We start from the raw sequence: 27,405 nt of genomic DNA, 5'->3' as shown, positions 1-27,405 counted from the left end.
AGAGGTTCCGTAGGGGCTAGTAACCAGTTAGACATTGCTACATTGCAACCAGTTAGACATTGCTACTTTCCCCCAACATGACTCTTATTTTGAAGAAACAGGACACCTTCCGCTTGGTTGGTGGCCGGTGGCGCGTGACTTGACGCTCCTGACCGCGAGGGGGGAGGAGGAGGGCCCCCCCCCCCCCCCCACATACTCTGGGGCAGAACGATGGCGTCCGTTTACAGCGGATCCCGCACTCTGAGTAAAGATGATGTCAACTACAGGATGCATTTCCGAATGGTGAACGAGCAGCAGGTCGAGGACATCACGCTGGACTTCTTCTACAAGCCGCACACCATCACGCTGCTGACATGCACGGTGCTCGGCTTGATGTATTTTGCGTTTACACGGTAAGTCCCCGGGACATCATAACAACAACCCGGGCTAGCGTTGAGCTAACGGCCAGAGAGAGGATGATGATGCTCTCTCTCCTGTTTTTGGACAACACGGTGCTAAAGCTGGTCGGGTCGTGATGGCCAGCTATAATAGATCAGTGGTTCTCAAGGCCCCCCCCCCCTCAAAAATCATATTTGAACTGGGGACCCCCCCACCCTGACGAGCACTAGGGATGTAGGAGTTATGGAATTACATTTTGTTTTACTCCACAGATAAATATTGTGAAAATGGCAGATATACAAGCTCACAAGCTATTTTTTCCACAATGTTTGCCTCTTTTCTTATGTTGTTTTTACCATTTGGCCAATGTTTGACCCGTTTTTATAGTGTAGTTTGTTGATTACTTTTGATGCAGTAAATGGTCTTTTCCTTCTTTCTTTTTTGAGGTATTAAAAAGGTCTTAAAAGTCCTTAATCATCTGGGGACCCCAGGTTGAGAACCACTGAGCTGGACCAGTGGTTGTCCAACTTTTTAAATTCAAGGACAAAATGGTTCCATTTGCACACTGTCTCTTGGAGTTACAGACCTGTAGTGGTCCAGTTAGAACACCCCCCCCCCTCTCCCTCCTCAAGGCTGGACTGACAGCACAATGTGTGTTTTCTCTCACTTTGGGAACCACTGATCTAGACCAGTGGTTCTCAAACTTTAAAATTCCAGTTCTCAAACTTTAAAATGGCAAGGACCCACCTTTAACTGTGACACAGTATACAAATCGGGTTCATTTGGTTCCATTTGTATACTGTCAGAGTTACAGACTTGTAAGGGTCACTTGTAGAACCCCCTCAAGGTACCCTGAGTCCCCTCAAGGAGTACCTGGACCCCACTTTGAGAACCACTGATCTATAGACACCTCCTGGTGGTCTCCACGAACTCTCACCGATGACACACGTGAACAGCACATGTTTGTGCAGCAGTCATTGTCACTGTTGAAGGAACGACCACAGGAAATGAGATAGTCAAGTTGGCATAGGGACGGTGTGGACAACAAGGTTAGGTCTGTGTTATTTCTGGACACGGTTCGTTAACTCTGTGTGTGTGTGTGAGCACATAAGATAAGATTATAGTCATTGCTGATGCAACCGAAATGTTTCTTAACATTGTGGATGTTACAGGAGAGGAAGTAGATGTGTTGAGGGGAGGAGGAGGAGTGATCGAGTCCTCAGTATGCAGGGAGTAGGTGGGTGGGGATTGATCTAGTTTTAAACTCTGGTGTTTTTCTAAATTATGCTTATATTTACCAACTTAAACTCGAGAAAATGGCAGTAATGCGGCTGTAGAACCCCCCCCCCCCATTTAAGCCAGTTTATCGCTGATATATTTTGTATACCTAGTTTAAGATAACCTGAAGGTCTAATAGACTGAAACGTTGTTGTATTCCCATTAAATATCTTTCTTGCATTTGAAGACAGTGTGAGTTTTTTCTTTCTGTATATGCCTAGTTCTGAAATGCGAAACGCGTATAAATCATACCTTATTGTTGTGGAAATGTATATTTCTATTTAACGACTATCATACGAAATTGTGATGTTCTCTTTTTCAACCTGTCCTATTGTGTAGAGACGATGGAAATCCTGACAACAACCTGCGGGTGGGTATCATCCTCGTCATCTCCTTCTTCCTCGTTATAAGTGTCCTGGCATTTCCCAACGGTGGGTAGAAAGCCATGATATCCAAATCCTATGTATAGCATTATGTCACATTTCAGGGAAACTGTAGGAAAAGATAAAATGCATTAATGCTTACAAAATATGTGTGACTTGAAAAATGAAAGCATACACAACTTAAAGCACTGCTTTAAGTTTAAACACTTAACGCCTATTTTACATTTCGGATATTCGAAAATAGCCAATCTACAAGCTCACAATCGTGTCTCTTATGGGGGTTCCTGATACAATTCTCAAACGGTGGTCTCCGGCCAAATACATATACATTTGGGGAACATGAAGATGTGTCCATGTTTGCTTGTACAATATGTGTCAGGGTTAATGATGAGAGATGAGTTAGGGTTTAACATTATTTGTAACAGGAAAAAGTGCTTGTGTCATACATGTGTGCAGCCATGCACTCACACACATTTCTAACTTCATATTACATGCAATTCCCACTAGGTCCCTTCACAAGACCTCATCCAGCAATATGGCGGATCGTTTTTGGTGAGTGTTGTTGCCACAGGTCTGTTAACCACTTGAACCCTAGTGTCCCCATTCTGGGCATGTCATACAAGGTTAACGTTTGGCAAAAATAGGCAAACCGTCTGAGAAAATAGACCATCTACGAGCTAATTTTCGCAATTTGACATACAATTAAGTATATAGGGTTTGAGTGGTTAAGAGACAGGTTGTGCGTTCATACCTCAGGTGTTTTAGTTTCCTCCATATGATACTGTAATACAAATAATATTAACCGTAATAATCCATGTTGTATTATAACAGCAACAAAACGTGCTGTAACAATAGAATAAATAAAAGGGGAAAATGTCATCCTCTCAAAATCAACTGAAACCAAAAAGGTGACCTTTCATGCGACCCCTTCTCCTTGTGCCGTTGCAGGGCTAAGTGTTCTCTACTTCCTCTTCCTGGTTTTCATCATCTTCCTGAACTGGGAGCAAGTCAAGCATGTCATGTACTGGCTGGACCCCAACCTGCGCTATGCCAAACGGGAAGCAGACGTCATGGTGAGTGAGGATAGAGGTCCAGTGGGCACCTAAACATTATGGGCACCTCAATGTAGAACAGGGAAAACCGTTGCGGTCTTCCTTGTCCTTTTGTTCAGGGTTGACTGCAGGTGCGGTGGTCTCAAAAACATAAAGGAAAACTGGCAGAAAAAGACAAGCTCGCATAAAATATAAAGTCTCTGTCTCCTTAGACAGAGACCCCCCTCTACGCCAAATCTCTTCGCCGAAAATCAGCGATCCACAATCTTATCTCACAACACGTTGCGTTGCTGTGCACTGTGAGCTTGTAGATCGGCTATTTGTAGTGAATGTTTCCCCAGAATTAGGCACGCTAGGGTTCAAGTTGTTATGAGACAAAACAGTGGGGGAAGGACAAGACATGCGGTTGACATGTGACAGAGTTCATAAACTGGAGTCAAACCCATGACTGTGTGACTCTGTCTATGCCTGCATGTATGTGCTTTGAATACTAACAGGCTGTCCCACGAGGACACCCATCCTCCCACACCCCCACCCGATATAACGCTTCTCTCATTGTGGTGAATGCACCAGTCCAGTAACAATTTGAAGATGTCAATGTAATCAGTGATCATTTTGATCTGAAATTCATCTACATTTCCCTTGTCATTGGAAAAATATTCCATATTACTAATATGTGTAATATGTTATTTCATTCATTCCAAGCGCGACGGCAGGGGGAGAAAAGAGAGGGGACAATATTTGTGGCCGTGGCTAGATGGTGACGTCATGGTAGGCATGGCCAGGTGGTGACGTCATGACGTTCACTCTCCGTTTTGGTGTAGCTCCGAAGTAACCTCGCGTCACCAGGCTTTCCACCACGGAGGAAAAGCGCTGAAGAGAATACAGATGTAACCAAATGGACTCCTCGGACTCAAACAAACAAAACAAACAAACAAATGTTAGCAATGAAGTTTGTGTTTTTCCCAAACTTTTTATGACATGCATTAATTAATAATAATAATAAAATAACTGTCCACAGTCGGACAAATTGCAATAATATTATAGCCTAATAAAATACCTACCGTATAGAAGAATTGAGACGCTCACTCATGAATTAATCCTGGAATGAAGTTATCAGTAGAAAATGTTAATATTAAAACACAGCCTTTATTTGTAAGTTTTTCTCAGAAATTAATGCCCTGTGAGTGAGCCTGTTTGTGCACACAGGACACAGCTTATAGCGGGCCTTCATTTCAACGAGGGGCAGATCATACCCAGCACAGAAAGATCACGACTTGATCACGGCAAGCTCCAGCAGCAGCCACGATTGCGCAAGACAATGGGAACGGTGGGGTGGGCGGTGCTACTACTAGACCAGCACCGGTCGAAAACATTACAGAAAAAAAGACGTTGATAGCTAAAAAGTGGGGGGACATTCAGGCCCTTCTGACACGGCACCTACTGTATGATTCATTCCTTCCATCTGTTTTAGACATGAATTTATTCTTGCCCTGAACCGTGGCTGTGATCTAACTCAAGATAGCCCTCTGGCTAAGGTGTTGTTTCTTTTGTTCTGACTTTACCAGTTATATGAACAGGCTAGCCCAGGGGCCTATCTTTAGAGTTCACATACTGCTAAATAAGTGACACATGTTGCCTAATGTTGTATTACTTGTTATAATAAAGAAAACAATAATATTCCGTATTGCCATTTAACCACTTAAAATGTATATACTTAGTTGACCGTAGGCCCCCTCCTTTCTGTCCTTTACACTAAATACATTTGCATAAAATAGCAAATCTACAAGCTCACGACGCATCGCATAACAGCTTGTAGATTGGCTGCCTTCACTGAATGTTCGCCACGCAGAATAGTGTGTTCAATATTTCTACCACACCCTGTGCAGGAGTATGCGGTGAACTGCCACGTGATCACGTGGGAGAGAATCGTGAGCCACTTCGACATCTTTGCGTTCAGCCACTTCTGGGGCTGGGGTATGAAGGCCCTGCTTATCCGCAGCTATGGACTCTGCTGGACCATCAGTATTACTTGGGAGCTCACTGAGGTACACACACACACACACGCACGCACGCACGCACACACACACACACACGTCTGGTCACACACAGTGACCAGACGTCCCGGTTTGGACCGGTTATTGTCACAGTTTCAAGCTGGGTGTCCAAGCTCACAATGGCCCTCATTTATCAAACTTGTGTGGACCAAAAAATGGGCGTGCGCTGATTTCAACACAACTGTCAGCATATATCAATCCGTCGTCACTTGGACGTGAGTGTACCAACGGCTGAAATCTCACGCATTTGAACACATGTATCCACTCCTTTTATGTATTGCTATCAAGCTAATAAATATTTCCTGTGACAATATAATATTTTGTAAAGGCATACATCGACTGTGTCATTTGCCTTAAAATATTTTCAAGGGACATAATTACAAGCAATTAAAATCGAGCAGTTAAAAGCTATCAAACATATTTGCAATGTTATAAGTTTAAACCCATTTAAACAAGTGCTTTAACAGTCATTGAGATCTAGACAAGTGATCTGGCTCAGTTAAGACTCATACGAGCGTGTACATGCGAGAGGACTTTCGGAACAGCTGGAATCTTTCATGGAGTGTGTGTCTCCAAATGTAGGTACAGTAGCTACGTCCTCTGGAATTATGTGCAACCCTAGAAACCTATGGTATGGCTCCCATGCCATACCTGTACCCAGCGAGCGCTGGTGCTCTCCGCCTCAGTGGAAGATTGGAGATGGGTAACCATCCCACCACACACCAGCCATCGTCCATTCATGTTTACGCATTCATCAATCACTCCATAAACGTTCAGATTATGACAGCCTTTCCACGGTATCTCTCATAAACGTGGTGTCACGGCCCGTGACTCACGGGGGATGCAGGACTGCTTTATTTAGCAAAACGGCAGTGTAGTGGATGTCTCCACTTGAGCGCACACTGTGTGTGGTTGGTAATGGGTTAAATTAATATACAAAATGTATTCCGATCATGACAATGTGATTGGTGTGTCATTCACATTGTGTTGTGTCATGTACAGTACAAGTTGACATAAAATTATGCTCTCACGGAGTACATGGTTATCCCACTGGCAAACACTGTAGGTCTGCAGCTTCCACTGTGTGCCAAAATGCACACACCATTGGGCTTGTATGCAAATAGGCGTGTGTGAGAACGCAGAGATGATTGGCGAGGTAAACGTTGAATGTCGGAGAGGCTGCTGAGAAGTTGCTCTCTCTTATTGACTTTCCATACTTTTTGGGTCGTATTGCTGTTGTTCATGTCGTGAAATCAGGCGAGAATATTTAAGGGTGTGTTATTTAAATGACGATTGGTTGCAGCCGCAAGATTTAGCCCGTTCATTTTTTACACTGTAATTGACAGGACTTATGGCTTGTTAAATAACATGTGGTACCGTTGTGAGATGATTCCTGCACTCGGATCTGTGCTGGTTTCTACGTTCCATTGATAAATGGGGGCCAATGTGTTGCATTGCGACACCTTGTGTGTCACAATGTGCTACTTTTTGAAAATGTTTTGAAAATGTTTTAAATTCTTGCAAATTATCAAGAAGTGGTTAAAGTTGAGTTTATGTTTTGTATGACGTGTGTCTCTCTGCACGTTACATGACTGTGCCAAGCGACATTGTGTTTGAGCATTTTTCATGTATGTTTTCCATGTATGTTTTCCAAAAAGAACCATTTGTATTATAAAAGCATTCATAAACCTATTCATTGATGGTGGTAATAGATGTCTTTCTCTCTCGCTGTCTGTCTCTCACACACACACACACACACACACACACACACACACACACACACACACACACACACACACACACACACACACACACACACACCAGCTCAAGTGAAATTAGGAAGTAATATGTAATTACATCAACCGGTGGGCCGTTCATTCTTCCCAGAAGAATTAAAGGACAAGTCCGGAATACTAATCTGCAAATAAACCCCATGGCCAGTCATTTGGGATCAATATAAGTAGGAAAAAAACGCCTATATTTTATTTTAGTCCGGACTTGGCACTGTATCTAAAATGCTGGAGCACAGGTCCTCATAGTGCCTGGACTGGAACAGCGCTTCTTCCTATAGTGAAAACTCCTATTGTTTTTGAAAGTTTTTCTGCTGGTCGTGGGGGAGACAACTTTTAATGCCAAGTACATGTTTACTGTCCTTTATGTACACCGTGTTGTTTAAGCTGTTATCCAAAATAGAGCTGAAATCCAAATACCTGTGAATTGGCCTTCCTTCTATCCATAGCTTTTCTTCATGCATCTGCTGCCAAACTTCGCCGAATGCTGGTGGGACCAGTTGATCCTGGACATCCTGTTGTGCAATGGAGGAGGCATCTGGATGGGCATGACCGTCTGCCGCTTCCTGGAGATGAGGACCTACCACTGGGCCAGTATCAAGTATGTACCTTTACACTGTTTTTCTTTTTTTAACCAGTTGAACCCCTAAAGTCCCTATTCTGGAGAGAACATTGGGGCCAAAAATAGCAGATCTGCAAGCTCACGTTGAGTGTGTAGAGCTTGTAGAAATGCCATGGGATCACCAAAATCTATAATATGAGATATTTTGTGTCAAAATTTGATATTTTGGCTTGAGTTTTTTTTTGTTGGTACATCCCGCGGGGAACTTCAGCTTCACCCAGCTGAGTGCTGCCCACAGAGGAGCGTGATGGGGGTTAAGTGTCTTGCTCAGGGACACTTCGACACATAATTGCTGATGGCTGGATTCGTAATTTTGTACCTGGGACCTCCGGGACTGGATTCCCAAGCTGGCTCTGGAACCATTTAGCAAGGTCTGAAGTTGTTGTTGTTAGAGGGCATGTAGTCAGTCAAATAGTTGGGATCCATCTTCCAGGGAGCAGCAAGTTTCATGGCATATCTCCCCATTGGATTTTGAAATATTGTGTATGCAATTCGAAAGATTTAATCTAAGGATGGTGCTAGGGGAAAGGCCATTGGGTCACCAAAATCATTCGGATCCAACCTTCGGTGTCATGGCAATCTGCCCATTAGATTTTGAGATCTTGGAGACAAGATTTGGCCTAAAACTAGAGGAAAGGCCATGGTGGAGACCACCTCATTTATACTTTGTTGTGCCCCAGTGTCGCTCAGCGAAAATAGACTGTAGACTGGCTATTTTCGGCACGTGACACAATGCTCAACCAAGTATAACTCAGGCTTGACTAACTAACCAACCAACTTAGAACCCTGCCGCTAGCACGGCTAAAAACAAGTGTTCATTGTACATACTAATTGTGAATACGAATGGCAATTAGTGTGGCGCCTACATTCATATTTTTACTATTATCTGGTGCTCTTATCCAGAGGGACTTAATAAGCTCTGTGCATATTAACTGTAGTTCCAGTTTTCTGAAGGTGGCACAGCTGTTTCCTGTTCCAGTTCATTTTCACATGGCTTCATTTGATTGGCTCAGCAGCTGCAGATTGTAACTGGAAACACATGAAGGTGTCATTTGTGTTTCTAGTTCCAACCTGCACAGAGCCTATTTATTGCAACCGTAGCATAAGCATCAGCAGCGTTTTAAGCAGCAGTGTTTATTGTCCTTCATAAGTTGTATGCAATGTCACTTTTAGGGCCTGTCAGATAGTTCCTTTCTCAAACCCTGAGCTTGTAATTCGCATATATGAAGAAGGGCATACAATCTTTTAGAGTAGGCTTGCTCAAACCCACCCCAGAAAAACAAACGAGATGAAATGTAAAAGAATGAATTGGGTACAAGTTTTTGCCGCTATAATAATACACATTTTCTCATTTAATGTATGTCGGTCCTTTAAACGGCTTGCTTGATTTCAAGAAGTGCATATTTTATTCTGTCCAGGCCTGATAGTCTGCAATGTGCATCAGTTGTTTTGGAGATTGTTGTTTTGGAGATGTTTTAGCACAGAGATGATACTGTTATCCCTGCTTAAATTGGATTAATTTGTGGAAACAGAGAAGCCAGACTAATCCTTTAATTAGGATTAGTCAAGGAAAGTGTTGTTGGGATGTATTACATTTCCCCAAATGCCAATCCTCAGAAAAGAAATATTTTAAACCACCTAACAACACAGCTTTTTAGGTTTTCTCTAGTCATTTCTCTAATGCCTAATTGGAAAGAAAATGAAAATAAACTAAATAAATAAATGCATTTTTAATGCCCGAAACGTGTAATCGTTCGTTTATTGGTTTGAGCCAATAAAAAAAAGGGATGTGCCACCTTTTGGGGATTCTTTCAATTCAATTCATAATATTATTGGGCGAGTTAAACCATTTTCATCCTTGCTCCAGGAGTAAACCAGAGAACCAGATTTATGGGCAGAGTTTCCTCTTTTGTCAACCCTCAGGCCCTCAGGACCCTCTCAGGGGCCCTGATTCAGCCCCTTTTTGACTATGCTAGCTCCTCTTGGTACTCCAACACCTCAGTGTCACTGCAGACTAAGCTTCAAACCTCCCAAAACAAACTGATCCGACTACTTCTCGGACTGGGGCCCATGACCCACCTCTCTCCCATTCACTTTGCCAGCCTAGGCTGGCTCAGGGTGGAAGACAGGGTTAAACAACTAAAAATGGGTCTGGTCTTCAAAATTGTAAATGCAGATTTGCCCGATATGCCCCCTATACCCGCATATCTGTATAAATACCTCGAAAAAGTTAGTGACACCCACAGCCACGAAACTAGAGGGAGCGTAAACAACAATCTGGTACCACCCACCCATAAAACAAACATGGGCAAATTCTCCTTCTATAGCACAGCCACCAAGGAATGGAATAGTCTAACCCCATCCCTCAAAAAATGCAGTTCGCTGGGCTCATTCAAAACTGCCCTAAAAACCCATCTTTCTGGAGGCCGAAAGAGGAGCTAGTACCAGTTTCCCTGTAGACAGACGACCCCCCCCCCCCTCCTCTTTTTGTACATATTTTGTATTTCCTCATGCTTTTTTTGTATATAATTTTTTATTTTTCCATGCTTCCCCCCCCCCTTTCTTTTTGTACATATATTTTTAAATGCTTTTTTTGTACATAGTGGTACTTTTTCTGTATTATCTGTATTTTCATGTTGATTTTTGAACTGTTTGGTTGCTACTATATATGTCTATGAAATTAACTCAAGGACCCCAACGGAAACAAGTCCGCAAGGACTTTTTTGGCCGGACCTTTTAGACAAAAGCATTATAAATGTAACTGTGTTGTTTTACATTCTTTTGCCTAATAAAAATTTCAATCAATCAATCAATTGCGCTCGCAGCGCGGCACGAAGTGACGCACTGTGAGCTTGTAGATCTGCTATTTTTGGATAGCCAACATATAGGCTAAATGGATAAAGTGGTTAAAACGATTGTGACGCTGTATTAACACATTTTGCTGGGGACCACCTGGTACCCCCTTCAAGGACCCCTGGGGGTCCCCGGACCAATGCTCTTAAGCGTCCTAAACTGTCCCACAGTGGCCACACCCACTCTTTTTATCAATGGAAAAAAAAGTCCGCTCCAGCCAAATAGGTCAATGCCATTTGAAACCTAATACGAGGTGGTGTTCAGGGACAGGGTGGAGTGCATTTAATGATTTATGTTTTGGTATTATTTTCTGTTCATGTTTCGCCCTTTGTACCAGCCTAACACGTATTGTGTTCCTGTCTGTAATCCCCTCTCCCATGTCCCTTCTCTTCTACCATCACTGTGCTGTTTATAAATACAGTATACCGGTATGTGTGTATACTGTATGTCAGTGGTTCTCAAACTGCAGGTCGACCCCCAGTGAATGCTGCATTACCCGGGGATGTTCCCAGGCAAAGTATTTGCAGACTTTTAGTTGTGTATGGGCAAGGCGTGTGTTCCTACAGTATGGGTCGATGTCTGCTTAGCTGCGTCAGTTACACACACACACACACACACACACACACACACACAGTTCAGGCCCACTCGTTGTGATTGACAGAGAGAGGCTTTTCTCTGCAACCGTGAGGCAGGTCGTTGCAGAGTCGTGGACCTCCGGCAAATGCTTCGCGGTCCGCGGAACCGGAGACACGGACCCCCAGCGAATGCTTCGCGGACCACTTGGGGGTCCGCGAACCCAACGTTCTGCTGCATGTTGCGCTGTGCTCCGTTGTAACAATCTCAATGAGTAAACAATACACGCTAACGCTGTTAGCACCAACAGCTAACATACTCTGGGGACCCCGTGCATGGCCGTGCATGCGCACGTACGTGGCCGCACATGCGCAGTAACGGCGAAAACTCCGGTGTAGAGTTAAACAGAGTTTGGGAAAAACGCTAGTAAACAGCTTGAATTTGGGAAAAGGTGAAAAACATCGTTTGGGGTGTTTGCACATGGTAATGAGCATTGCCCATGTGCACGTTCAGATCAATAGAGACACACGGCCGGAAGCGGAAGGCCTACAAATTCACGCCCACTTTTGACACAGCGCCGCTACTCGAGGTCCGTTTGTTTAATTTATCCTTTTTAATGTCCCATATCTGCCATCTCGATATACTACCCACAATATACTATAATATACTCCATCAGTATGTCAAAACCGCTAGCATCGGAGATTTAGAGTTTAAGTGGTCGCATGGTATATACGTCATGGACGCATCCCTTGAGGTTTTCAATACCCAGAAAACTGGCGAAAGTGGCCGTTTTCAAGATGTTTTGGTCATTATCTCTGGAACAGAAGGTCCAATCTGCTCAGTTCAAAGCTTGTTGGATGCGTGATTTTGAGGACATTAAGCACACATTGACACCTTTTCGGGTTATGTGTTTTTTTTTAGGGGAGGAGAGATCTTAGTTGGGCAGGCGACCGACCGCCTGTCCTGCCTCTACAGTGGGTACGCCACTGGTCGCCTCGTAAAGACAGTGATGTCACTGAAATGCGACAACTTGTCTGTCTGCCGTCTCGCCTCTGCTGTGTTAACATTATGGGTAACTCGTTAAAGTGGCAAATTAAATGTGAAACACATCAACTATTAAGAAAACAAGAAGATATGTTGACAGAGACACTCCATACATTTGGAAACATATTTTTATTTAAATCACTATCGTCTTCAGTTAATGCAGGATAATTTTAAAAGTAGGCTAACTCTCATATCCTCTCATAGGGAATGCATTGGCAGGTGCAGTTCATCGTTCTAACGGACCTCGAGTAGCGGCGCTGTCTCAAAAGTGGGCGTGAATTTGTAGGCCTTCCGCTTCCGGCCGTGTGTCTCTATTGCTGAGAGCACTGAGGAGAAAAATCTGGTCAGACAGAGGTTTGTAGAATTATAGTAAGAATAGTGAGGATGTTCCAAACATTTTTCTAAAATGTTCAAAAATAGCAGATCTACATGCTCGCAGCGTGGCACTAAGTGACGTGCTGTGAGCTTGTAGATCTGCAATTTTCTTTAATAGCCAACATATAAATGGATAAAGTAGTTGATTGATGCTATATTAACACATTTTGTTGGGGGCCCCCTGGAACGAGAACCAATGCTGTGTATGTACTGTATGTTTTACACTTGCTAATGCACTACTACCACATACTATTGTCTGTATATACGCACAGTTTGATGACTGTGTACATGAATAGTAATATGGGGTCAATAAAGAATGTGATCTCATCTAGGGATATCCACTCCACAACGGGAAAGATCAAGAGAGCGGCACTGCAGTTCACCCCGGCCAGCTGGACGTACGTGCGCTGGTTCGATCCCAAGTCTTCCCTGCAGCGCATGATGGGAGTCTATCTGTTCATGATCATCTGGCAGGTGAGGATGAGAAAGGGCGAAAATCCACAATAGACGACTTAACTCTTTGTCTTCCAGAGATTTTTTTTTTTACCGGAGCTGTCCCTTCCTATGTTAGACCACGTTGAAACTACTGTGTCTCGCAGAATCCAGGGCAAAACCAGTCAACTCAAGATACCGTATTTTCCGCACTATAAGGCGCACCGTCAGTGCGCCTTATAGTGCGGATGCGCCTTATAATCCGATGCGCCTTATATATGTATCAATATTGGTTCCCTTGGTTTCCGCACTATAAGCCGCACCGTCAGTGCGCCTTATAGTGCGGATGCGCCTTATAATGCGGTGCACCCTATATATGAAAATAATACATTTATTGAAGGTGCGCCTTATACTCAGATGCGGCTTATAGTGCGGAAAATACGGTACAACTGTTTCCAGGAAACCAATAAACAGGAAGTGGACGGAGGTGGAAATCTTTGGATGACGTTATTTCTGTGTCCGTGTTAGTTAGAAGTGAAAGTGGTCAATCGGGCGATAGAGAACAGCACAATCTTTTATAACCAGGAGACCTGGTAGTACTGCCAGACCCCTAGTGGTTGAAAGATCAGAGCACTACGTCACGCTAAGCTTGGGCAATCAAAAAGAGGACAGAAGACAGACCTCTTTTATGCCCATGTATGGACGAAAACGTTTGGAGAGGGGTGTAAGCAACCCCGGCTAATAAGGATGGATCTCAAACTGATGATTTTAGAAAGTTTATTCCTGGAACCACCGTAAGAACTGTAAGGTGGGAAAGCACATAAAAACAGTACAAACATTACCAATATGGCTAGTGACAAACATATGAAGATCATAAACCATACTGAAATATAGCCTAAAGCTATAAGAAATACTAAGTGACACAAATCAATCATTAAACATTTGACAGTATGTCCTGTGTTACAATTACTCAGCATGAATTGTTTTTAAACCAAAATGACAATCTCTCTTTAGAGTGCAAAACATATGAAATGGGTAAATACTGCAATTATCTTAATCACAAAGAAAATAGCTTTCATCTTATTAAACCACAACAATGAAATGTAAGTTATTATTATAATGAATCTCCTTTTACCAAACATGAAATGTACCTTTTACTCCATGCAGTTATTATGATTATTACAATCTAAACCCATATATATTTATTTAATTATTATTCACGTTACTGAGGCTTCTCAAAGGGTCTAAGAATAGATAGCAGAACTACATTCAAAGTGACTATTAACTTGGTCACTATAAATCCACAATGGACACAAAGTACGGTAACAGAGATGCAAACAACACAATGCAGCAACAATAAACTATACCTTGTGCCCTTAGCCAGGTGCTTAAACAAATTAAACCTTTTGATTGGAACATGGACATGCTCCTCTGACGTTGTTTTCATTCATACTGACGTCTTTGCAAAGACGCGCTAAACATACACAGTATTGATAATGATATAGTTAATCATTTAAGAATAATCATTTTTTATTATTTTCTAAATGATTAACTATGGTGTTATCATTGTCATTTCGATGGCGTTGGAAGTTATTGTCCAAAGTCGATCGGATGAGATTTACAATTGCAATAATGATGCTATGGTTAACGATCAAAAGTATCTTTCTTATTAGGTTACATCCTTCCTGTTTTGAGCGTTTCAAAATAAAAGCCTTTACCATAACAGACAAATTAAAACGAACTCAAATACAATTCTTTCAAGTAAAACAATGTAAAGGTGTCAGTTGAGGCATCAACAATCAAACATTATATGTCCAATGTAAACAATAAAAGGACCCAAATAAAGTGACAATAAGTAAAACTTGGCAAAAGTCCACAGTAATGTATCTTTGAAAGTCCAATGGTTTGGCATGTTTAGGGTGACAATAGCGCCGTCTGCTGGCCAGGAGGTGCATCTGGTGGGCTTTTCTTATAGAAAATAACAGTACATTTTGAAGACACTAATTTATGCAGGGCAGTGCTTAAGTGGTTCGTTACAAGGGGGACCGACAAAGCCTCATGTAGGCCCGACCCCCCCCTCTTTTATGCCCATGTATAGACAAAAACGTTTGGAGAGGGGGACCGACAAAGCCTCATGTAGGCCCGACCCCCCCCTCTTTTATGCCCATGTATGGACGAAAACGTTTGGAGAGGGGGACCGACAAAGCCTCATGTAGGCCCGACCCCCTGGGTCTGGCAAAAATACTAAACAACAAAGTATCGTCCAAACTCATCCGTGGCAATGTGAGCCTTTGCAGAATCTGATGGGAATTCCCGTCCATGGCAATGAAAGAGTTAATGGCTTAAAACGCTGGCTAGGCAGTGGGTAATGCATTGTAACCTGACGCTTCCATATCCAAGAAGCTTATGTCACACATTTGTTTCTCAGCTTATTTGTATGCTGTCTTGAGAAACGTAGTTACTCAATACCGCCCCCATCTGGCAGAGTCAGGTTAAATGCATTGTGCTTCATATCAAAAAGGTACCGGCAACTCTTAACTGACTTTTCTTATTATTATAACATAATTCTTGTTCTATACTTAGTTGGTTATTATAGTTTGGGTTTTTTCATTACATTTTTGCCAGACCCAAGGGGTCGGCCTACATGAGGCTTTGTACCTGTTTTCTCCATACATGGGCATGCCCCCTTTGCCCTTAGGCCCCAGCCATAAAAGTCTGTCCCCCTTTCGTCCATACATGGGCATATTTGTACCTGTTTTCTCCATACATGGGCATGCCCCCTTTGCCCTTAGGCCCCAGCCATAAAAGTCTGTCCCCCTTTCGTCCATACATGGGCATACGCTGGCTGACACGTCATGTGAAGTCCGGCTTATAAAAGTCTGTCCCCCTTTCGTCCATACATGGGCATAGACACAGGCTGACACGTCATGTGAAGTCCGGCTTAGCCGTGACGTAGTGCTCTGATCTTAGTACTTATTCCGGGTCTGGCAGAACCAGGTCTCCTGGTCTTGTTATTTAAGTTTGACCTTTTGTTTTTAATTTCAGTTTAGTTTTAGTTCATTTTTGTGTATTTTACTGTAATATGGATTATTTGTCAGGGGTAGAGGAAGATTTAAAAAAGGTAAGAAAGTATTGTGTAATAATAACAAGGGAACCAGGAGACCTGGTAATGCCAGACCCCTAGTGGTCTGGCAAAGATCAGAGCACTACGTCACGCTAAGCTTGGCCAATCAAAAAGAGGACAGAAGACAGACCTCTTTTATGCCCATGTATGGACGAAAACGTTTGGAGAGGGGGACCGACAAAGCCTCATGTAGGCCCGACCCCCCCCCTCTTTTATGCCCATGTATGGTCGAAAACGTTTGGAGAGGGGGACCGACAAAGCCTCATGTAGGCCCGACCCCCTGGGTCTGGCAAAAACATGATAAAAAAAAAATAAAAAAAAGGTATTCACAGTTAAAACTGACACCGCTAACAACCTAGTAGATAGATTTCATATCAACCCAAAATACCAGGCTTATGTATGATAATAAATTGACAAAGATGAAAAATAAAGACATTTTCTCTGAATAAAGTAAGTAAGTTTGTTTTAGTTAGTTCAATCCCAATACAACAGTTATTTATCCTTTTTTTTTTTTTTGCTTGTGAGATATGTTGTGAGCTTGTAGATCTGCACAACTTGAGTATAACAGGACATGTAGGCTGGTCTCCGATGGGATATAATCCCCGAGTTCCCCTGCTCTCTTCACATTAACGAGCTGGCCGAGCGACTTGGAAAGGCACTTTATGGCCAAGGTGAAACCGCGGACGTGTTTGAGTCAGCATTCACAGTGCTCTCCAGTGGTGAGAGAGCTTGTTAGGGCTGCCAAACCTCCCAGACCCCACCTCCCTATCTGTCCACCATACTGGCTGCCATGGCGATGAATGCAGAGCAGACCCTCTTCTCCCTGGCCTTTTGTGCGGTGATGAAAAAGAAACATCCTCTCCTCTCCCTCAAGCCGTTCCCAACACTCTGGAGAGGCTAAATAGTAATTACCAGTCTTTGCGAGTAGTTGGAGGTGTGTGTGTGTGTGTTTTTTGGTGAGTTAGGCTTACAATTAGGGAAATATTCTGGTTTGGGTCGCATCGTGAGCCTGTAGATCTGCATTTTTTGGGTTATTTTCAACTAAGATAATGTTATCCTCACAAGTATAGTAATACAAACCTGTGTGTGTGTGTGTGTGAGCAGGAGGAGAATAGTGGAGTGCTCTCAGTGTGAACAAGATTATTTTAGCTCCTCTGCCAGGCTTCAGGCCAAATGAGGCAGCAAGCTGCACTGCCTCCTTATCCATTATCCATTGTTGATGACAGGAACTGGGACACGGTGTGTATGTGTGTGTTGATCTTGACCTGAGTTGGACATTTCTAAATGTGTCTTTGTACACGTGTGCTGAGAGTAGCGTCTGTATTCGACAATAACATAGACGGTGTGATGCATAACTTAACTCATTCACTGCCAGACTTATTTCTGGCTCTGTTTGGCTCCACTGCCAGCGATTTTCGTATTTTTTTTACCTTTTCAATTGGTCACAGAAAATGTATATCCATTATGATCGCTCGTCTGACCGTTTGGAAGCACAAATGGTACCGGTGTGAAGGAGATATGATTTTTTGAAGATCTAGACTCCCATCCACTTCCTTGTTAACTTAAAACTTAAACATTTTGTATCTCGGCTCCTGAGTACTTTTTTTTTCAATGAAAAATCTCTGGCAGTGGGCAAACGCAAAAAGAAAAAAGTTCTGGCAGTGAATGAGTTAATACTGAAGACTCTGTTGTCAGCAGCTAAATTACTTATTCAAGAAAGCTTTTCAGGCCTTTAAATTATTTGAGAATCTTTCTAGGGGTATCTACTGTACACTATCTCTCTCTCACTCACTCACTCACACACACCTTACGTATGTCTGTGTCTCTCTTTTGGCCTAGCTCACAGAGTTGAACACATTCTTCCTGAAGCATATCTTTGTGTTTCCTGCGTGCCACGCTCTCACCTGTTGTCGCATCCTGTTCGTTGGAATCATCACAGCTCCCACAGTGAGGTAGGGCCGCAAACTCACCTGCCGCCCTCAAAGTATAAAACAAATGCAGTTTGTGTTGCAGACGTGTTGGAAAATGGCTACATGTTGTTGACATGTAGCAGATGGAAAGTTTACAAAATAATATACAAAATGTTAGAAATGTCCTCTCAAATGCTTGGAAGTCTTTCCTTTAAACATGGTCTAATTATAGTTAACTTTTTTTTGCACCATATGTTTTAGCCTACACACTCGTACATGCTACCAAACCAGTAATGTTACTTTGTGTTGAACTCCTGACATTTGCTAACATTTGCATTATTTGTGTCTTTCTTTGCTCTAGGCAGTATTATGCATACCTTACAGACACCCAGTGTAAGAGAGTTGGCACACAGTGCTGGGTGTTTGGGTAAGTTCTGATATCCTCCTGTCATTTGATGACCTCCACAGTTGTACTCTGCTGTAGGGCTGCAACTATCCATTATTTTCTTAGCGATTATTCTATCTTATTACTTTTTCGATTAAGCGAATTATAATCGACAAGCGTGGCTTTCTTAAACATTTTTATATCAACGAATCAATCAACTACTTAACACATTCACTGCCGGTGTTGTTTTTTAAACAGGGTACAGCCAGTACTTTAAAGGACAAATATGTCCGTTTTTGGCAGTGAATGTGTTAAGCGTTAATTTACACTTCATACTTCAAGATCACCACATGTCGTGATGCAACGCATTGTGAGCTTGTAGGTCACCTATTTTCACCATTTATGCTTGTAGGTCACCTATTTTCACCATTAATTTTTTTACTCTTTTGAAACTTTCCACCTATGACAAAAAAGGGATAAGTTTTTAATCAATAATTGTATTAAATTACCAATTATTGATTTATGTTTTATAATCGATTAACTGTTGCACCCCTACTCTGCTGTATTTATATAAAATCTGGTGGTGGTGATGGTGCAGATGAGAGAGCAGACAGGGGCTTTGCTGTATAGTGGTTGTCAACCGATCTGCAACATCGGGCTCAGAACAGGAGTCAGCCAGACTTTTTAACTCCCTCCCACCAGGCCCACACTAGTAGACCTTCATACTGCATGCTGTTGTGTACAATTGCAGTTGTTGGTTTTACATGATGAATTTAATTTATCCACAAAAGCTATCTGTAGTTCAATATTGACTCAATACGCATATCGCTGAAGGTCAGATAAACATTTAACTGTAGCTGCCATGAGTCGTGCCAAAATAGCCGATATACAGCCTCACAAAGCGTCACATCTTGATGATGTTGTGAGCCTATAGATCGGCTGTTTTCAGAGTGGGACACCATCGTACGACTAAGTATATGAAGCAGTAGTTCACCAAAAAACATTACTTAATTTCTATCAATTACATTTTTGTTGTTTTTGTCGCATTCCTGAGCCAATAATTTAATGGCCGGCGAAGTCTCTGGTAGGAGACTCAAAGACTCAAAGAGTCTCCTACCGATGACCCGGTCATCAAATTATTGGCTTAGGAATGCGACAAAAACTAAAACAAACTCCATGAATTCAAGGCTTCATGGGGTGTGTAATTGATAGAAAATCCGTCGTTTTTTGGGTGAACTACTCCTTTTAACAGTGTTATGTTCTGTAGATAGTGCCATACCAGGCTGCCTCCGCTGTGTGTACATTGGATATTACTGTACCCTCAAGGTCACACATGTGTCTTCCTATACGCTCCAACACTCTCACATTCCCTCTCTGATGTCATCACCTCCATGGGAGGTGAGTTAGAGAGCCCAGAATACCCAGTAGGCTCAGCTGTGTGCGCGCTGTGAGCAAGTTTTGTGTGTGTGAGGGAGAGTGAGTGTGTGCACGCTCTTGTACTAGTCACTTCATTCCTCACTTTGGGGTTAGGGTTAGTCATGTAGTGCCGTGGTTAGGGATTGTGTGTGTGCGTGCGTGCGTGACCTTGGTGTGTTTTTCTCCTTGTGTTGTGCAGGGCCATTGCTTTCCTGGAGGCCTTGGCGTGTGTGAAGTTTGGACAGGATCTGTTCTCTAAGACTCAGATTCTGTATGTGATTCTGTGGCTCGTGTGTGTGGTAAGTTATGTACCAACCCAAACACTGTCCGGTGGAAACCCTCTATGTCCAGAACAGTTACTTTCAGAAACTGGACAAAATAACCTGTGTTCCAATGGATCCACTGTAGTTATTATTTAGTCACAATTAGGGGTGTCACGTTACCCTCATTGCACAATATGAGATAATACACATGTTATAATGACATTTTGGGGTCAGGGTAACAATATGATGTTTTTCCAATAATTATCAACATAGCCTGTCATCTTCAGAGTTAGATATTTTTAATGATTTGTATTTGTAAATCACTTTTCCAAAACAAAGTTACAAAGTGCTTTACACATTAAAATAAATACAACCGCTTAAGCGATAGAATAAAGCAAGGTATATGAATAAAGTGACATGAAGAGCAGAGCATGAAGGAGGGCCATACCGAGGAACAGATACAGATCCATCCATGGTTAATAGAATGTAATAGTTACATTTTGAGTTACGAATAGTTGCTCCCCAAAAGCCCTTAAAGGAGAATTTTGGACTAAGTTTTTCTTACCTTTTCTATGATGTTATGATATCTTAGGATGAATGGTACAGTCGAAATTTTTCATAACTCCACCCTGGGTCCGCCACAGCTTAAAACGTGCGCGGATAGGCCTTGCGTTAGATCACATATTTTAAAAGCTTTTTTTTTTTTTTTTTTAGATCTGACGTTCATAGTGACAGAACACTGTCAACAAAAAAAAACAAAAACAGAAGTCTCGCTAGACTAGATTGAAATCTCGAGATTTCAATTTCGTCTTAGATATAGTGACTTAGATTTTTTTTTATTTATTTTTTTGGTTGCATAGTGTTCTGTCACTATGAACGTCAGATAAAAAAAAAAAAAAAGCTATTAAAATATGTGATCTAACGCAAGGCCTATCCGCGCACGTTTTAAGCTGTGGCGGACCCAGGGTGGAGTTATGAAAATGTTCTACTGTACCATTCATCCTAAGATATCATAACATCATAGAAAAGGTAAGGAAAACTTAGTCCAAAATTCTCCTTTAAGCAGGATGGAAGACAGTCAGTGATGAGAACTAAACAATGATTACAGTTTATATGGTAAGCTTGCATTTCACTCACCATATGCACTCCTGTAACTTTCGGCAGAAAGAAATATTTTTTTCTTAAAAATAGGCTTTCGTCTCACGATACATATCGTCACATTTTAATATTGTGATATTTCGTTGCTCGATATATCGTCACACATAGTTACAAGCTCCCGTTAATATTTGTCATTGGTTAAGTATTTATAAAACCCACTGATAGATGTAACTACTTTCAACCTGAGTGCGTGAGTGCGTGCGTGCCCTCATGAACATTGAGTCTTGTCCCTTTATTGATCCTTGACTAATTGAGAACCTGTCTTTTGCTGCATTTCACCTCCACAGGCCGTCATCACATTCATATGCCTGTTTGGAATGGTGTGGTGTGCAGAAAACTATGGTCCAAGAGGGAAGGTATGAGTAACAAGTGACTTTAAACTGATGATGTGTCCTTTTGGCAGAATTAATAATTATAAGGAAAGGAAAGTAAAATGGAGTCTTTTCTGGTCCTTGGGGAGGGGAAACTTATTTTACAATTTCACCCAGCTGATGGCTGCTCTGGTGAGCACACAGGGAGAACTGTTATGGATTAAGTGTCTTGCTCAGGGACACTTTGACACGTACATTGGGAGACTCGAAGGGTCGAACTGGTGACCTGACTTGACGTCAAACTACTGGTGTAGTAAAGACAGATACAGAAATCTCCTTTTATATGGGCATTAAAAATTCACTCTTAACAACAACAGTACAATGGGTATTGCATAACTGGATGGGGCATGCATTTCCAATTTCCAATCTAAATGGGTCTGTGATCCAAAAACGGGTCCCGACCCATTGTTTGGGTAACACTGGTTTAGAAGGTGGTTTGTTTTAACAGCTGGCTTGAGAGTTGATGCTAGCTTACACACCTGGGCCAGTGTTTAGAGTTAAAATAGGAGCCCAACCGACTTCACCCATGATGGGTGTGGCCTTTTGGCTGCTCAGTCAACATCCACTCAAAGGGGCTTTTCCCGCAAGAGATACTTATCTATATACTGTACACATTAACTCTGTTAACTGTACTTATTAACCTAAATTCCGTCAAAGAGACAGTTCGGCAGGTGGGCAGTTATGATCACTACTGTCTGTATTTGTGAACAAAATAACTTGAGAACGGATGGATGGATCTTAATGAAACCTTGAGGGAATGATCAGTAGGCTATCCTGAAGATGATTAACCACTTCAACCCTTTCTGGGCCATGTCATGATAGGCAATCATTTGGTGAAAATAGCAGATCTACCAGATTTTGTAGATTGGCTATTTTCAGGCAAGAGATTTGGTTTAGAGGGAAGAAGGTTGGGGGGCCAAGGATAGACCCATGGGGGACCCCAGTCCACAAAGTATACTGGGTTTAAGTGGTTAACGTTTGGGTAAAAATTTTCAAAGTCACAATCAAGCTCAAGGTCAAAATGACATAATGGCTCATATCTCAGGAACAGACAGATGTCGGTGACGCTCTGATAGGCTTGTGATAACAATGTTATCTCATAGTTATCTGCTGGATCAGCGAGCTGCTGTGTATTCCTCTGTGCTAAATGTTCTGCTTCACTTTATGTGGGTCCTACACATCTGCACCCTTTGTTGGTTGCCATTCGTTAACAACTCATAACGTATTGCGGGTCGTGAGCTATTTTAGTTGTTTTTGGAAAAATAAAATTGGTTCAAGAAATTCACTGCACTGAATTCCTTGAATGAACTGATATCATTTTTAGAACAGATGCAGATTTTGATATTAAGAAATTTATGCTATTTCTAACCCTGACTTTATATCTACCATTTATATGTTATTCCTTTTGTCCATATATCTGCTAACATTCTCATTTCAAATGAGAATGAACCACTGATACATTCACACATAGACTACATTCAGAACAGAGACACTAGTCTTACCAAGCACGTACAGTACTGTACTACAAAAAGAACATTACAAAATGTTAAAACATTGTTTTTTTGTTTTTATTTTTTTGGAGCAATGCAAATACTTAGATTGCAATGCAAATACTTAGATTATTGTATAATTGGATGCATTATAAGGAAGCGAGGTATTGAGTGTGATTCTAATGCAGTAAGATCCTAATAGGTTGTGTGTGGTGTCTTCTTTCACAGAGACTCTCAGAATGCGAGGACAGTAATTACACAGAGTCTGGTGACATGTCCGAAGGATTACAAGGTACAGTTACATTTTTATCCTCCCCGGCTGCAAATCATCTACAGTGGAAAAATAGCCTTGTAAAATAACATGTTCATCTGCCTAATCCTTTCTTTAATTTGTGGGCATTTTCTATTCAACCACCATTATCTTTTCAATGCAATGCCTGACCCTTAGTGGTTGACTTTGCTTTTATGTATACATGTGTTTTGTCTCCATATACTGTAGACATTTGTAGAAATGAGTTGGCCTACTAACCTCATACGTTTTGACATCCTACTTTTGAATCTGTCTCTGTTGCTTTTATTCCTCGTCTCTACTACCCGCGCTCTCCTGTGTATCTCACTTTTGCCTCGAAATGAATGAAAGCAGTGTTACAATCCTGTCTCAGGTATATTTTGAGATGCCTCAAAATATACATGTGTTTACATGTGTTCTGCGTCTTTCAGGAGACACGGATTCAGATGACGATGGCCTGGTGGTCAGACGGCGAGGGACTGGCTCAGAGAAGAGTAAATCCAATGGCATGGACAGCCAGTAGGAGCTGGAGCCGGAGGCTGCCAGGCCTCTCCTGTGCTTCCAGCGAGGAGCTGGCAGAAAGGGAAGAGGCAGAATCCTGGTGGATTTTTAACTATAGCGAAACACTCTCCTATAACAGAGGGACTACAGACAAGGATGGTGAGACTTTAACTTGAGACTTGGATGGATCAGGTTCATGCAGTGTTATTATGGAGTATTGAAGGGGTACTATTATGCCTATTTTATACTGCATCATACGTGGGTGTCCCGTGCCGGAAATGGAATATCTACATTGCGACGTGTTAAGCTAGTAGATCGGCTATTTTCAGAGTGGGCCACTGTTGTACGACTAAGTATAGGCTTTTGACTGCTGAGACCCACACCTATTGCAGTGTAGTGTGCGTGCGTGCCCGTGCGTGCGAGCGTGCACACATGACTGATGGAGAAAAAAGGGCAATGCAGTATTTCTCATCAGAGATTTGAACGCCTGTTCATTATTGCTGGTTAACTGTAATTTACAAATTACAATTATCCTACGATACATTATATCATTTATTGAAAATATGAATCTGGCTCGAACTAGCCAAAGGTCCTGACGTCAAACTACTGTATGCACTCCATTTCAATATGAAGAGATATTATGTACAGCATATCACAGATCTTATATCACAGGAACCTACGTAGTATAAGTCTTTATAAGCAGGGGAAGGCTGATGTTCCCTCAAACTAGATAGACAATCTATTGTTTATCATCACTCATCTATTTACATTCATCACAGGTGTAAGTGTTCACCGTTTTTGTTTTTATGACTTGAATAAAGAGGAATGTGAACAGAGATTAAATGCAAACCCTCTTCAGTAAGGAAGGACAGACGGTCCGGAGAGGTTTGCATTTTGACCTGGATCAAAGCAAGCACACCGTCGATGCACTTTTCTTTTTTTTTCTTTTTTTGGTAAAATCTCCTACAGCTGCTCGTCACTGTACAAGCTGCCGAGTTGTGTTTTATCAGAGAATACTGTACATTTGTAATGATTTGAGTATTTTGTGAGTCATTGTGACATTGAGTGATTTTTACTCCTTGTTTGTACAGCTGTGGCTGCTATCATTTTTTGTTTGTTTGTTTTAAAATATCTAAACACCTGAGGGCAATCATTCGTACACAGCAGAAATCCTGGGTGTTGATTTAACTCGAGAGTGTAAAAACAGATTGAAAGGGTCTGTTGAGGTGTCACAGACAGAAGACACGGGTGAGATAATCGAGACACGTCCAACCTGCTTTGTCCCCCTATATAATATTATCGTAGTCGGGGCGGGAACCTTGTAGTTCCAAAACCGTACCTTTTCAGAGAATGGAAAAAATTATAATCTGTGTTCCAATTTAGTTATTATTTACTCACAAGCTCTTAATACTTTTCATTGATTAAGTATTTATAAAGCCGACGGTTAGACTTAACCAATTTTAATCTGGCGTCTCTATTTTGGGCAAGTTATTAACTTTTTCAAAATCTTAAAGAAATAGCAGATGTACAAGGTGACAATGCGTAGCATCACAATGTATAAAATTGGGCATTCATTTATGGCAAAAACATAAAAAGATGAAATATGGACGTGCAGGGTTTCAGCCCAAGAGCGACCATTTTGAGTTTGAGAAATGATTGAGGGGGAACTAATCAAAGGTCTGCATTATAACGCTAACAACATGCATGATGGTATCAGTAATTCATTCCACACCATTAGTATGTTGCAGGACCTTAACATTAACAAGTGGACACTATGTACTGTAAGTAGTGATGCCTGCATGTCTTCAAGCATCGTCTGGCAGCACAGCTTAGCTTCAGGTTAGGTTTTTGTTGTTTTTTAACTGTTCTTGTTGATGCCTACATGGAGTTTGCATGCCTACAGTTTGTGTCAAATCACCACACTAGTGGTTTTATTTGCCAGGATGCTAGGCTACTTGTTACCATAGTAATCAAATGTCTCTCACTTCACATCAGGAAGCCAGTATTGCGACTCTTATGTTCTTCACAGTCGTATGGTTTTAATTTCACCCTTTGTGCCTGTATGCATGTGCTGCTCCCCCCCCCCCCTGTTTTGTATTCATAAGGTTTTGTTTTGCGGGTTGTGTTCAACCAAATCTGGAGTTGTGTGTTTTCATTCTTGTGATCTCAGTGATTAATCGAAATATTTTAGCGTTCGTTTCTCTGGTTTGTTGTCGTCATCATCATCATCTCGGCACAAATGCCCCTCATGATCCCCGACAATCCAGATCAGTGTCTTCCTCTGTCGAATGGACCAAGACTCTGTGCTTTCATACTATGTCATGGTACATTGTCGCTGGATTTCATTTGCCAAAACAATGCTGTTGGAAAAATTAAGAACTTGTGCTGTTTTTATTCACTGTGAAATTAATTAACAAAACATATTATAATGTTTTACACCTTCTCTTCATATTGTTTGTCATGTCTTTATTATTTATTAGTGATTAGTAATTTTCTAGATGACTGGATAGTGCATCACTCACATGGCCAGAGACTGGAGTTGAATTTCTGCAGCACACACAGTCTACCCTTAACTGTCCGTCTCCTACACTAAGCTGAAGAATTATAAAATGGTTGATCTGGGGATCCACATGGGAACGGTGAGGCTCCAATAGTAGCTCCCAGACATAGCCAACCTGTGACCTCAGTAATCTATGACAATCGTCTATGTCATAGAGCGACCATAGAGTTCATATGACATATCTATAATGTATGAACTCCAAATTTGTGCAAGGTTATACAGCCTGATCAGAGTCCCATTGACTTCCATGATGAACTTAGAGTTGAATATTTCAAAAAGTATAAAAAATAAAGATTAGTGGAAGTAATTATGCTGGCAGAGATGTGGCACTTATCGCTCCAGCAGTTGACAAGATTAGCTCCAGACAGATGGACAGACCCTCGTAGCGTGTCCTACAGTATGTCCACTCAGTTTAAATGGGACACTTGTCACTGTTACCTTCATTATTTCCATGTGTCTGACTTGGATGACAATAGACAACTGCTATGGAAAGACATCAGCATGTGGCATCACTCAGCACAGTTGTAACATTGTTTACATAATTGTGGTGTACATACTTGGTATAGTCCGTTTCCAATTTGGAAATGTAACTATTAAACATATTGAATAATAATACACCATTACATTTCTATTACATTTACACAATTACCTTTCTGTTAATAGTCTTGTTATTCTCAACAAAGATGTTTGCAGACATTACAATCGGTACAATGTCTCTCGAGTCACCTTGTTTGACCTCTGGAGAGCGCTCTGCAGCAGCACAGCCACGTGGGATTGGCTGATTCCGGAGCTGCCCTTACGATTCAGAGGCATCACATTTCACTCAGTCTGCTGACCAGGGAAATGACAGACTAAAATAGCTGCCTTGCACTGACCTACGACAAGATTGATTTCAAGAACCTGTTAATTGATGTTCTGGGAAAAAAGCATTAAATATGATCATGTGTCGTGAGTGTGACATTGACATAAACCTATAGATTAGAATGTAATGTAGTTTACATATAAAGTTTACATACTGAGAATGATTCCAAATGATTGCATGGCAAAACGGGCTACTGTCTTGTGATGGGGGGAGGTTAGTTGCAGCTTCAATTTGTGCAT

The 27,405-nt window shown here is 41.7% G+C and overlaps 2 protein-coding genes across 2 annotated transcripts in view; one reads left to right on the top strand and one right to left on the bottom strand.

The window, feature by feature from the left end:
- Positions 1 to 27,405, bottom strand: part of plekhg6 (pleckstrin homology domain containing, family G (with RhoGef domain) member 6) — a 343,569-nt gene that overhangs the window by 139,638 nt on the left and 176,526 nt on the right. The window lies entirely within an intron of this gene.
- ptdss1a (phosphatidylserine synthase 1a) lies at positions 207 to 26,193 on the top strand. Its single transcript, XM_080427317.1, has 13 exons — positions 207 to 392; positions 1,996 to 2,087; positions 2,547 to 2,591; positions 2,988 to 3,112; positions 4,981 to 5,139; positions 7,388 to 7,539; positions 12,738 to 12,879; positions 17,801 to 17,913; positions 18,233 to 18,298; positions 19,872 to 19,971; positions 21,381 to 21,449; positions 23,183 to 23,246; positions 23,675 to 26,193. Exons 1-13 carry the CDS (start codon positions 211 to 213, stop codon positions 23,764 to 23,766), a joined length of 1,401 nt encoding a protein of 466 aa, XP_080283443.1. The 5' UTR covers positions 207 to 210; the 3' UTR covers positions 23,767 to 26,193.

This window comes from Gymnoscopelus braueri (assembly GCF_963280865.1).
Source record: "Gymnoscopelus braueri genome assembly, chromosome: 4".
NCBI classification, from domain to species: Eukaryota; Metazoa; Chordata; class Actinopteri; order Myctophiformes; family Myctophidae; genus Gymnoscopelus; species Gymnoscopelus braueri.
Note: the sequence above shows the minus strand (reverse complement) of the source record. Positions and strands in the feature narration are given on the sequence as shown.